Source organism: Molothrus ater, chromosome 7 (assembly GCF_012460135.2).
Source record: "Molothrus ater isolate BHLD 08-10-18 breed brown headed cowbird chromosome 7, BPBGC_Mater_1.1, whole genome shotgun sequence".
NCBI lineage: Eukaryota > Metazoa > Chordata > Aves > Passeriformes > Icteridae > Molothrus > Molothrus ater.
Window position 1 is genome coordinate 27,183,875 of NC_050484.2, and position 14,114 is coordinate 27,197,988.

General features: G+C 43.7%; 1 protein-coding gene across 1 annotated transcript in view; it reads left to right on the plus strand.

Annotated features, from left to right (window-relative positions):
* The window catches only part of SLC49A4 (solute carrier family 49 member 4), a 71,452-nt gene extending 59,248 nt beyond the window's left edge, over positions 1–12,204 (plus strand). Inside the window, exons 8-9 of the mRNA XM_036386515.2 lie at positions 1,361–1,543; positions 4,700–12,204. Coding sequence (XP_036242408.1) covers positions 1,361–1,543; positions 4,700–4,815 — 299 coding nt within the window. The 3' untranslated portion in view covers positions 4,816–12,204. The remainder of the gene's footprint in view (positions 1–1,360; positions 1,544–4,699) is intronic.
* The last annotated feature ends 1,910 nt before the right edge of the window (positions 12,205–14,114 follow it).

Consider the following 14,114-nt stretch of genomic DNA (forward strand, 5'->3'; position numbering starts at 1 on the left):
GCTTCTAAATCCCTTTATTTCTTTTCCATGATTTTTTATATTTTATAAAGCTGTTTTTTAATTTTTTTTAAGCTGAACATTTCCTGCTTCCTAACAGTTTCTCAGTTGAAAGTGAGCAGTGCTTAACAAAAGATGAAGTGGAGCTGTTTCTGTTCTTCCCTTTCTAAGACAAAGGAGTGTAAATTAAACTGAAATATCTACACACATATATATATATTTATATGAAAAAGAATTTCTAAGGATTTTGTACGATAGAATCTTTCCACTGCAACAAAAAGACACTATAAATAATTCACCTCTGACTTCATAACGCTTTTGTATTTGAAATATTTTTCTCTAGGTTTTCTTAGTATTTTGGTGGGAGCCTCAGAAATTATTCCAGAGTTTTCTGGTTATTTAAAGCCTTCTGATAATTTAGTTCTTCTTTGTACTTGGTCAGTAACCTTGGTTTATTGAGGTTGCAAGTCAGGAAATTTTCTCTGTCCAGGATAGCACTAAGAAAAAGCTTACTTGAATTTCTAAATAGATACTAAATTTTTGTGAAGTTTTGTGGTTTGGTTGTTGGCTTTTTTTAGTCCAGAAATAGCTATAATAAGTTTATTAAATGATAATACAAGTATATTAAGCTTCTGTATTAAGTACTGTGAAGTATTTGGCAGAAATTGAACAAAATAGCTGAGGTTGCTGAAGAAACATCACATTTTTCTGTTGGTTTGTCCAAGAAAAACAATTTGTTGTACAGCAGCAAATAATCTGCATTATCAAATGTGTCCCGTTCCTGTCAGGAGCTGGGTGCCCTTCATTTCCTTCTGAAGCCAGAAGGGATTCAACATGTTGCAGCTCAGGCTGTGCTGAATACTAATATCTTGATAGCTGGTAGATCATTAGTATTTATTTGTAAAATGGAAGGAAAATTAGTTTTGACCTTTAGAACTAAGTCAAAAGGTTAATCCATGTCCATTTCCAATTTGGTGCATTAATTGCTCCCTGTCCTAATTGTGTGTAGGACAATATTTTCTGTTTGTTTCAGAGGTAAATTAAACTGTAGGTGATGCTTTGCATTCATAATTTTGTTGTTTGTTTTACTTACAAATGAAGTCCAAATCACTGAATGTATCTTCATGGATTCTGTTTAAATAAATAGATAAATAAATCAATCAGTGTTTCTGATTTTTTTTTCACAAATCAATGCATGCATTCTTCCTAAAGCTAGCAGGATGTGATGTTCTTTTTGATGCACAGAGGATAAATATAAGATTATGCATTTTTTGGTTATTCAAATATTAGTATTCTTGGCAGCTCTGAATAGGAGGGGAAAACACCAGCATGAAATTAATAACTGTTTTTGTTTCTGTCATAGCTACACTGTACACATCCTGCATTTTGCTGGGCATATTCCTCAACAGCAGCGTACCAATATTCTTTGAGCTCTTTGTGGAGACAGTCTACCCTGTTCCAGAAGGAATAAGCTGTGGAGTTGTCACCTTTTTGAGTAATGTGTTCATGGGAGTGCTTTTGTTTTTCCTCACATTCTACCATACAGGTAAGAAATACAAGCCACTTGAAACATTTAATACTCCTTAAGGACATACCTTTGTCAGTAAAAGGAAGGATTTGCACGTACAATTTCTGTTAATAACCAAATGTTTGAATCCAAGCAAGGGCAGCAAGGAAGGAGAATTTTAATCATTCTTTTCTGTATGCATGCTTATAAAAATGAAATTTCTTAGATGCAGGATAATTCTACTTGAATCTGCTGTAGCCAGAAACCACCAAGGTACACACTGTCATCAAATGGTATAAAGGCCTGGGTAATGTGACCATTAATAATGTTTGTACCTGTGGGTGGTGAGAACCACAGTAAAGCTCACCCAACCCCATGCTCTTGGGTAGAGCTGGATTGCCCAGGAGGGGCAGAGCAGAAATGCCCCATTTAAAGCCAGCTCTGTTCAGTGGGTGAGGTCCCACTGCCCAAAGACAGAACAGGCACTCCTTTGGGAAATCCATGGCCTATTCCAGCTCAACAGGATTTCACTTCAGGTTTTTGTCAATTCATTCAGACTTTCTCTCTCTCAAGTATTATTTGCTTCCTACTAACTCATAATCATAACTTAAAACTTGCTGTTTAGTAGACTATAATACATATTATTACTCTAGGCTGTAAAATAAGAGCCCAGCTTGCTTTCAAAGGGAAGTCTTTATTAAGGGTTTTCAAAGACGCAGATTTTTTTCTTTGTATTTTGCCATTATGTAAACATTTGCTTCATGGTGTAATATTTGTAAACTATTAGAATATATGAGCTTTTACGTATTATTACTTCTTAAGATGTTGTAATTTATAACTAAGAGGAGAGTGACAAATTTCAGATTGAATTCTGCTATAAATTATCAAAGTTTCAACCTGGGGCAAATTTTCAGCATGGTTTGTCTTTCTGCCAGGAAATTGCAAGCAGGATGACAACCTTGTTCCAAATTGTGGTCTGTGAACACAAACAGAGAGAAATTATTTAATTTTTTAATACGGATGCTGAACTGTATCATTGTAAAATCTGAATGCCATCTGGACTAGCCTTGGGTGGTGTGAGAGCTAGGCTTTACATTTTAAAGTATACTTTTGATATTAATTGGTGTGAACTCTGTTCACACATACTGTTGTTTCTGACATCTGTACCTGAGCTGGAAAGATGACACAGAATGTTCAGAGAATTTTTTCAGTGTTTGGTATTACATAATAAATGAGGATGGGGATATGGTGTCTCACTTCTGATGAAAAAATTACAATAGAGTGGACTCATTCCCCCATAAATAGAGTATTTGGGACCATTTTTTGTCTCTCATATTTCTTTCCCTACAAGATACCAGTAAATGCAGGTTAGGATAAACCTGGAATTGGTATACCCATACACTTAAAATATTTCCCCTATTTCTTCAAAAGGAAAGAAAATAAAGTAATTTGTGCTTAGGAAAATCCATTCTTTGATAGAAAGTCTGAGAGAGTGTGTGTTCACTGGGGGGGATCAGTGCCAGGGGTGCTATTGGTTCCTCTGATTAAAAAAATCCGTTAGAAGGTAGATAATGATCTGAATCATTTGCTTTCATTTGATTAAAATACGTCCTGTAATGGCATTTAAGAAGCTTACAGATAAAGCAGAACTCAGTCAAATTCATCTTGTTCCCTTGGTCTTTCCTTTTAGCCAAATAATCTTTCAGTAGTTTTCATTCCAATTTCTCTTTTTCTCCTTGTACTGATATTGCAAATGCTGTGAAGGACCCAAGCCCTGGAAGCTTTCCAGTGCACTGAAGATTTTGGTTCAGCTAGCAGAGTGGGGATGTAGACCCACCTAAAGCTCAGCCTTGCTGCTAGTGCTGTGCCCCAAAGTTGCAGCCTCTGGATGAGGTTTCCTTTGCCTTTCTGCAGGGATTTCCAAGGGAAAAACAAAAGGAAAATGACCTTTAGTTCACGCGATTGATGCGTTCCATGCATCGCCAGGGCTGGCACAAATTCTGGCTCAAAAAAGACATGAAGTATTCCCAAGTTAAACTTCATCTCTTAGGATATTTGAGTTAAAATCTGTTTATTCCAATTAAGGAGGAATGTTGTAAGGAAAATTATAGCAAAGCATTTTCCTGTTGACTTCTGGCATCACATAAGTCTTCTCCAAGCCTAGGATATTTTTGCTATGGTTTTAATAATAATACTGCCTAAACAAATCCATAAGGGTTTTTGGTGGATCAGGGAGAATGCTGTTGAAAGTTACTGGTTTTGGAAGCTTGATTTTTCAGGCTTTCTGACTGTTGTCCTTTGCCTTGTTTAAAACAAATCATGCTTTTTCTTTCAGCAATATAAATTGCATATTTAAGAAAGTAGCAGTGATGAAGCCTTGATTTTGATTAATTCAGATTTGATTAACTCTCCTGGAGGGAGAGTTTAGATTCTGTAAAATTAAATAATAATAAGAGAAAAAAAATAGTAATAATGATAATGGAAAATTTGAAAAAATGAGTAAAACACTATCCGGTGAAATGAATGTTTCTTTAGTAAATTGACACATGTAGAAAAAAAGAATTTGTTGTACTTGTTTGAAAAAAATGTGACTCAAACTGCTAATAATTAGTCAGATATCAGATGATAGAATTTCTTGAGTACAGAGCACAGACTTTTAAGAGCAGTACGTTATGTCAAACAGCCTGAAAAGAGGCTTCCAAGGACCTGTTCTTTGCAATGACTTTTAAATTGAATTGATTCCATTATGCACAAGTTTTCTTCTGAGGAATTGGCTTTCCCTTCTTATACAATGTAGCAGGTTTGATTCAAAATCAAACCCAGTTTCTCCCTATGCTTTTAATTTTAGTTCTCAATCCATAGAAATCAAGGGACTAATGAGTAGAATCTTTGGAAGTGGTTTATTCTCCATCAGCAATGATAGATTTTTATTTTTTTGCCCCGTTCTCTTCATTGGCAGGTTGAATAAGGAGGATTTCCATTAGCTGGAGGCATTGGCTTTAAATATCTATAACTTGAGGTGTCCATGGAGAAGGCTCACAGACCAAGTTAGCCATGGATCGATTGACTGGGAGCTGTCAGGATTTTGTCAGCACACAGCAATTTCCTTCAAACCTGCCATCAGTCCAAATTTTGGTTGCTTTAAACGCAGAACATGTTTGATAACTGAGGCTGGGTCTCTGTTCTGCTTCACAGAGTTCTCCTGGTTCAACTGGTGCCTGCCAGGGTCGTGTCTGCTCAGCCTGCTCCTCATCCTGTGCTTCCGCGAGTCCTATGACAGACTCTATCTCGACGTTGTCGTCTCCGTGTGATCACCCCACGCTGGTGAGGCTTGGAAGAGACTGGAAGTCGGCTTTGCAGTCTGCACATCTGCCTGGATTTGCACAGCTGAACAGCAGAAAAACAAAGAAATTTCAAGACTTAATCGTGGCTTTATTTAGAGAGGGTGAGGGATGGGTCGTTCTTACATTCAAGACCATCTTGATTTGCCATAAATTTGGAACTGGAGTGGTGATGGTGACACCAAAATGCACAAAGAGAATCTCTCTGCTGTCCAGGTCCCTGTGCAGGGCTGGGGCTCTCTGTTGAAGAGGCTGTTGATGTAGCAGTGAGGTATATGTTGTGTGTGTGTGTGCCTGTGTGCTGACTCACGGTTATACACACCAGGGTACCAGTAATCTTCAGAGTCTTCTATCAGAATGAAAATAGGGAATAATCTTAACAAAAGGAAAAAAAATAAGAAAAGAAAACAGAAATCTTTTCAAGATCTCTTTAAAATCATTAGTCATTTATATATTGAATGTTCATTAAACATTTAAGCCAAAATGATTTGGTGCTTGTACACTACATTTACATTCTAATAAAGTGGGTTCTGATATAAGACACTGGTACCAGGGTTTTTAGCCATACTAAATACCCCAAATAATCCTTGCAGTGATATTAGAGGTGTATGTTACCACCCTGGAGCACAAGTAAACAATAGCTTTAGCTGCCACTGAATCCCAAACTGCACCCACAGTCATCTCTGAAATGCCACCCCAGTTCGGTATCTCCTGAATATGGAGCATCTGTGGTGTACTAGAGTGTCACTCTAGGTAAATGTTGCTGTTCTAAAGGACACCACTGTGTCACCTTTCCATCCTCCATCTCCAGTACTGCCTTTTTTACTGTTTGTGCCACTGAATACTGTGGGTGTGGATGTCTGAATCCTGCTAGTTCTCTCCTGATACTCTAAGGTGTGTGTGGTTTTTAGGATTAGTTTATGACTGAGGGTGCCTAAACAATATTGCTTGTAACCCAAGTCTGGAGAAATCTCTGTTTCCTAAAAAAACCTTTCTAGTTGAGGAGGTGCATTGATGGTGAAATGACAATGAGTTTGACAATGAGTAACTCACGAGTTCTGGCATAATATGGGAAATTAATGCCAGCTCTTTTTATCAGTACTAATCTGTGGTCGTTCCGGCCCTTACTTGAACATAAATATTAAAGACACTTTGAATAGTTTTTTAACTCAATTTTTAAACCTGCTAATGATTTCTTAATTATATTCTTAGATTTCAGTTCAGCATAATTTAAAATATTTCTGTATGTGTGTGTGTATGTTCTGTGCTTTGTGTTATGGGGATGTGTTTGTGTGTATGGGGGCGTGCATATTTATATCAATATATACACAAATAAAACTTATATATATAAGAGATACATAAATATATATATATAAGTTGTGCAAGGGTATGTGTTTCCCTAGGTTTACTCCAGGTGATCCTGTCTGGGGAAGGTGATGTGCCCTTGTTTGTATGCAAGCCAGTCACTGCCGTGAGTGGGAAGCGTTGTGTGACAGGGATTCTTTTCAGGGAATGATTTCCTGTCCTGGCAGTTCTGTGGCAGGGGGTGGGTGCACGTGTTGGAGGAGGCTCTGCATCTCTAGAAGTTGAATCAAGCACCCTCTGCTCCTGTGTGGGGCCCTTCTTTGCCCCAGGGGCAACACCAACACGGTAAGCTCTCCCAAATAAACCCAGAACTACCTTTCAGACATGGATCTGTTCCTTCTGCCTGCTCTCCTTTTGTAGAGAGAATACACCTCTAAGACTTAACTCAGGAGTGTATCTGTGCAGTAAAATAAAACAAGCTGTTCCCTGCTTTTATGTTTTCAGAGCAATTGATGTCCTTACTGTAGTAACTGAAAATGGGTTTAGCTCATTGCCTGTATCAGCTCTAAATAGTCTTTCCTGTCTTGAAGCAGGTTCTTTGTGGTAGTGGAGCTAACCTGCATAGGGAAAATGAAATCAGTCCAACCAGCACATTCAGATCCACTGGCATCATCCCTTACTTTCAGATGAGTGGTGTTAACTGTCCAGCTTCTTTTTACTATGTTTTAGTGCCTGGATTAGTTTCAGTATCCAGTAGCTGCTGCTACCTATTGTCTCTGAAACCAGGGATCGTTTGCCAAGAGTCTGGAGTTGCATTGTCATGGCAGAACTGCAAGCTGGGATGGCTCTTCAGAGCTCTTTTTCTGCAATTTACTGTAGCTATATAAAGATTAAAATTGCTGTCCTGAGCGACAGAGATTTCTAGTCCTTTCACTGTTCTGACTGTTTTAAGATGGAGAAGCATTTTACACAATACTTAGACTATAACCTATTCTTCCTCTGTTCCAGAAGGCATCAGACAATTCAAAATATTTGCCAGTGCTTCCAGATGCAGGCTCTCTGTAGTCAGGGGAGATGAGTGAACCTCTTGTTTTAAACCCTGTTGATTGTTTTTCCGAGTCAGAGCGAATGGCTCATTCACTTGCTTTGTAGCTCTTTCTCTGTGTGCTGAGTTGACTGTGGGTGGACACCACGTGCCCAGCAAAGCCACTCTGTCATTGCCCTCCTCAGCTGGGCAGGGGAGAGAAAATACAATGGAAAGCTCATGAGTTGAGGTAAGAACACTCACCAGTGACCATCATGGGCAAGACAGACTCAGCTTGGGGAAACTAGTTTACTAGCAATCATACCACAGTAGGATAAAGAAATAAAACCTAATCTTGAAAACGCCTTCCCCCATCCCTCTCTTCTTTCCAGGCTTAACTTTACTTGTGGTTTTCTCTCCCCCCTCCCCTCAGCAGCACAGGGGGACAGGGAATGGGGGCTGTGGTCAGACCATCACACATCTCATCCCCTGGGGACTCCTCACATTCTTCCCCTGCTCCAGCATGGGGTCCCTGCCAGGGGAGACAATCCTCCATGAATTTCTCCAGTGTGGGCAGAGGCCTTTGGGAACAATCCTGCCAGCAACCTTCTCCAGCCTGGGCTCCTCTCTCCATCCTGCCAGGAGTCTGCTCCAGCAGTTTTCCCACAGCCTCCTTTGGGCACCCAGCTGTGTGGCAGGGGCTTCTCCACAGGCTGCAGGTGGATCTCTGCTCCCCATGGGCCACAGCTGCCTCACCATGGTCTGCATCACAGGCTGCAGGGGAATCTCTGCTCCAGTGCCTGGAGCAGCTTCTGGCCCTTCCTCTGACCTGGGTACCTGCAGGGCTCTCCTCTCTCCAGCTGTGCAGTAACTTCCTTTCCCTTCCTAATCTCTTACCCAGAGGTGTTATCACCATGGCTGGGGGGTTCAGCCTTGGCCAGTGCCAGTGCTGCAGTTGCAGCCTGGCTGGGCTGGCTCTGTCCCACTGCTCCTCACAGACACCAGCCCTGCAGCCCCTCGCTGCCAGAGCCCTGCCCTGTGTCTGCCTGGCACTGCAGCCTGGGCTGAGGCACAGCCACCAGCGCCTCTGCCCTGGAGCAGGGACCTTCTGCAGGGCTGGGCAGCCCAGCCAGGCCCTGCTGGAAACCTGCATGGGCTTCACAGGCTCTGCTCTGCAGTCAGGGCTCAACCTGAGTTCCCAGCAGCTCTGATGGAAATCTGCCCACGTGAAAGTCAAAGGATTGCTCCAAAATTACTTGAAGTTGTGCAGGACATGGCTGCATTCCACACACACAGTGTTCAAGCTTAGGATTTTATTAGATTAGCAAGTCTGCCTTAGGATGGAAGTGAGGATTTTAAATGTGCTTGCTGAGATCTCTGAAAAACACTTTATCCCCATCTGTGCTCCACAGCAGCATCCTTCTGTGGAGGAGCAGTCCCTTTCATGTCAGTAACACAACTCAACCCATAGAAATATTTTTTGGATAAGCATTCATGCCTGGTCCAGCCTTGTTTGGATTTAGCAAGAGTCCAAGCTGCCAGGCTACCTGCACTTCTTTGGAAGTTTGAGTTTGAAGCACAGGGAGAGCCCTGTGCAGTGCAGATGCAATTAGCAGTAGTGCAGAATAGGCTCAAAACAGTTAATGCTTTTCTTAATGAAAGTTTGAAGTCTCTCTAACTTGGAGCAGTCACAGCACTGGCTGCTGCATGGCCTGTGACTTGCCAGAAGAGGAAGGTGCCCTGAGAAGCCCTGGAATATTCTTCTCTTTGTGGCCTGTAAGTTCACAGCCCTGAAGAGCCTCTTCCCAGCAGTGCTGAGCCCTTAACACAGGTAATGATGTTGTGGTTTGTGTTGGGAATGCTGGGAAGGTTGCTCCATGGTGACCACTCTCTCCTAATGGCTATTGTAAACATTTGTTTGGCTCAGTGACACTGTTGGTTCAGCTTCCAGTGCTGCTGGCTCTCCTTCTCCTGAGCTCTGGAGCTGTGCAAGCTCCCATGCTGCTCATGGGGAGCTCAGGATTAGAAAATGCAGGCTCCACTTGCAGCACTGGTTCCTGGCTCTGGTCACTGCTGTTACCCATTAACTTCCTCTGCCCTCCCTTGGGGCTGCCTGCTCCCCTGAGCTGGAGGTGTACAGAAGAGCTTCCTTGCTTCCAGAGCAATTTTACAGGGAAAAGAGGTTGGCTGACCGTGTGCTTAATGTACAAAAAAATAGGGATTTTTATTTTTTAGAAAATCGTGCCAGTTGGAATAAAGTGGAGACCCAAAGGATTCTGCACATATCATGAACAGATAATCTGTTAGAAGCAGCCTGTAATTTACCTGAAACCTATGATTTTTAGCTCCCACACCTGGAGAGGCCAAGCAGATGGGCAGTGTGTGTGTCAGGTATTCAGGCTCACAGCATCTCAGTTATTCCCAACCATCTGACAGAGCTGAAAGGAGTGGGAGTGGGACGTCTTGAATCTTGGAGTGGGTTGGAAAACCCCAGACTCTGTCAGTGTTTGTTGTGGGAACGTGGGGAAAGCAACAGGTTGGATTGAGTAACAAGAAGTGCCCAGTTCCAGGGGGCATTTCAGCACCAAAATATTGCACTGGACTGATGAATTCCATTTGCAATTTGAGATTTTGTGGTGACAGGGATGTTAATGCTGGGCTTGTTCTACAGTGAACTGAGCAAGTGACTGCATGGCCTTGCACTGCAGCATAAACAAGCTGCACTGATTGATGTGCATGTATTGGCTCTTACAAGAAAGGGAAATGTGATTTAATTGTCAGAAGTGACTGAAATATGAATGGGAATTACACAGTTTGCACAGTGGATATAACTGCTCTGTAATGGTGTGACAGCAGGGTTCTAATTGTTCATTTCTTTTGTTGGGTCACTTGCAAATTAAGTAAGTATCTCTGACAAAGGCATTTTTATGTTTCATTAGTTTTGAGGAGGTTCTTTTTATACTAAGTACAGTCCATTGTAATAACTTGGCAAGACAACTGCTACAACTCTGTGGAAACCTGCACCAGTTCTGGGTATTGATCTGGTATTTGATGTTGGGGCTGCCATTCTCTGGGTTGTTAAAGCACCACATGGGATGTGGGCTGTGCAAGGAGCTCTGTGTGTGGATGCAGAGTTGTGCAAGGGCAGATGCCAACCCTGCCAAACACACAAGAACTTTGTCACCTTCCGTGGGTCCCAGCATTCCAGCTGTGGGGGGAGAAGAGGGAAATGCTGCCTTGTGGCTGCTGCTTCCTTTCCATCAGAGACAGCCAGGCAGCCTCCAGGCTCCCTGCTTCACCTCAGGGGATCATCCCCTTCAACACAGACTCTATCCCACGTCCCTGCAGCCGTGACTGCTGCCAGGTGGGCTGTGGGTGGCACAGGAGTGTCTGCCTTGCTTCCTCCGGGAGTGCCACTTCAGCTGGCACAGAATTGCCCCAGAGCAGGCACAGCCACAGTGGAGTCAGAAGAAGATGTCAATCTGCTCCCAATTTTTGCAGTTTGTGTTTCAAGACAGATGAAACTAATAAATAAAGGAAGAAATGTAACTCTGTCCAAAGTTTTGACAAGCAAAAGCAAATATTTGCACAGATGTGCTGGCTGCTGCCAATTACTTGGGATTGCAATGTTTTTGGATCAATTCATGCCCCCCACAGCCCCAGCACTGTTTCTTCACTGCTCAGGCCCAGCAGCACCGTGGGAAGGTTCAGCCCTGGTGGAGGGCAGGGACTGCAGCACAGAGGGAGAAGGGAAGGGCTGAGCCAGGATGCCCAGGAGGAGGAATGTTGGGCACCTGGGCTGTTTGCACAGGAGGGGAGGCTACTTCAGCCCAGTTGTTTCAGAACTTCATTTTTTCCTTCCTCAAGGATGAGTTTTTGACCTTCTTTTTCTGTTTGTGATGGGATTTGTGCTGCAGGAACAGGGACAGCTGTGGTGGTGGCACACAATGCAGAGGTGCTGGTTCTCCAGGGTGCAGCAGGGAAGGCAGGTGGGACTTGCTCTCTGCAATAACAGCTTCTCCCTGCACGGTCTCTCTCCCCAGTGGCTTCCTCCATGTGATTTATCCTCTTGTTGCATCTGGACAGACTCACTGCACTCACTTTGCATTGCTACATGAAGACAATACCAGCAGCAAAACCTCTTTTCTTTATGGAAGGATTTTCCCTTCAGGCTGAGGTCACTTCTCCAGCCTTGGTCCACATGTTTGTCAAAGCCACCACAAGCCCAGGGTCTCATTTTTCTTCACAGAGGGGATGTGCAGGTTTGTGTGGGGCAAGCCAGGGGGCTTGGGGTGCCCACCCATGCCAGGGGAGGGGATGCTCCATGTCCCTGCCCAGCAGGGACACCCTGAATGTGCAATATAAACTAGAGCTGTGTTCCCTGCCCCCTTCCTGCCCACAGCTCTTCCTTCTGCTCTGACCTTTCTGCTTCACCTGGGCTGAGCCAGCCCAGCAGAGCTGCAGGGTGTCCCCACAGGACTCCTGCTGCTGTGGGACAATGATGCATTTTCCAAACATATCTCTTTTCTCTGCCTATGATATTTGCTAGATTAAAATCTCTTTTCCCCCTACCATGTTTAATGTCTTCCACTGTGCATTTTAGAAAGAAGTACTTGATAAGGTCATAAAACCAGCTTTTAATTATGGGACACACCTAACAGTTGGGGTTTTTTGAACTGCATGAACATATGGAGAAGGAAGAGGGTTTTACATGTTGGAGAGCATCTTTGTAAACTATCCTCGACTTGTAAGACTGTTCAGTTTTACTGGAGTTTGTATGCATTTTGCTTTTGTAATTTTTAAAGTGATTTGATAGAATTTTATTTTAGGGCAAATTCTACATTTTGTATGCGATATTCCGATGTGGTGTATTTTTATTTTTGAGAAAATAATGTTGAAACCACTATATACTTGTCAATGTAACATATCCACTGTGTAATTTCTATTTAAAACTGGACTCTGACCATGAAGTGCGTGTTATTTTACGTACTGGCTGTTGCACATTAAAGAGGTTACTCAGTTTGCTGCCATCACTGTTCATCACTTCCAAGAAAGCACAAGGGAGTAGTTTATTTCTGCCATAATGCTGCCAAAACCCACTGCAAAGCCTGCTATGAAATGGGGGTTGTTTAGTCTAAATGAATGCAGCCTCATCCAATCTCCCAGCCCAGCCAATGAAAGATTTCCATGGCTTTTCCTGAGGTTTTGGGGGGTGGTCTGGCCCTGCAGGTGCACCCCTTGGTACCCTCCAGCAGGGAGGGGAAGGGGAAGGGGAAGGGGAAGGGGAAGGGCTGGCAGGGGTGGCAGCGTCTGCAGCCCCACCACATCATCACCACTCTGATTTCACACCCTGATTCCTCAGGGCACAGGATGCTGCAGGCCAGCTGATTTTGCTGGCTCCCATCATCACTGTATTGGGGCTTTTGGAAAGGAGAGCCTTCCTAAGAACCTTCCTTGTGTTTATCCTGCATTTAATTGAAGCAGACCCAGCCCAGCATCTCTTGATCCATGTTTATTTTCTAGGACCAGCTCTTCAAGAATGGCCTGACTACTTATCAGGGCAAATTGAAAATAGCCTCACATCCTATTAGTGCTGGGAAGAAATCTGTCAACTCTCATGTCATGGAATATCTGGGCCCCACTATTCTTAGCAACGATCTCTTTCCAGGCTATATATGGGAGCTTAAAGCGCCTCTAATGACACAGTTCCCAGTTGCATTTATCTTTGCAGTGTTACAGAAATCTCCATCCTTAGGGGGATGAGAACTGAGGATCCGTCTCATTTTCCTGATGTAGTCTGTGTGTTGGTGAAGTCCCTGTGCTTGTTCTTTCTCAGGTTTTTTTCCTATTTTCTGTTTTATCTTTGCTGTTGTTGAAGTCTGCTCTTTCCCTGGCACGTAAATGACATTTATTCTGTCTTTCCTGAGAGAGTGCCAGGTGCTGGCAGCTCCCTCTTCAACTGTGCTGCAGTTGCACATGGGGGAGCAGCTGGGCTGGGTCCAGCTGGTTGAAAGCTCTTGGTACTGTGCCCAGATGTGCCCAGATGTGGGTGGGCTCACAGATACCTCATGTCTAATGGCCGTGGGACCAGCAGAGGCTGGGGAAAGGTTGGGGCCACTTGAGAATGCTGGTCTGTGTGTTTTGGCATCTTTGGGCTGCAGCCAAACACCCAGGATGCTGATGCTGGGAAACATGAGCAGCAGCCCCCCAAGGCAGGGGTTCCTGCCTTCACCCTCCATCCATGGGTCACGAGAGCTGAGCAGCTGCAGGGCTCTGCCTGCTCCAGGAGCATGATTTGGGCTCTCATCAGGGACTTGGCACCCAAGGCATTCACCTTTACACATTTTGAGAGAAGTTTTCATCATTGGCCAGAGCCTTTGGCAAGCACTGCAGCTTGTGCCCCCTTGCACACTCAGTGTGTCAGGGATGGTTTTATCCTGGCTGGGGGGCTCTGGGGCTCTGGGCTGGCGTGCAGCAGTGATGCTCAGAGTACAAGTTTGTACCTGTTCACTCCAGACCCTCCTTGGCTCCAGCAGCTCCTGGCACGGTGGGGCCTGCCAGGGACTGAGCTGCTCCCCAGGACAGGCAGCTCTGCCAGGCAGGAGGTTCATCTCCTCCAGTGCCAAAGAGTGATGGATCAGCAGAAGACAGCAGTAATTGCCAGGAGGCTTTCAGGCAGAAAGCAAGGCTCTCGCTCGAGGACAGGCTGATGTAAGTCAGCATGTAAATTGGGGACAACATAAAAATAATTCCAGCCAAGCTCCTAGGAAGAAACTTATGAACAAAAAAATGTTGTTGCTAAGAAATGTGAAAACAGAAAACAATAATGTGGCTCCTGGCAGGGTAATAAAAGTGTATCAGCGTTGTGCCTGCTCTCCCGTACAGATCGCTTGCTCGTGACAGTAAATTAAGTACTGCCAAAATGGGAATGGTTTTCTCT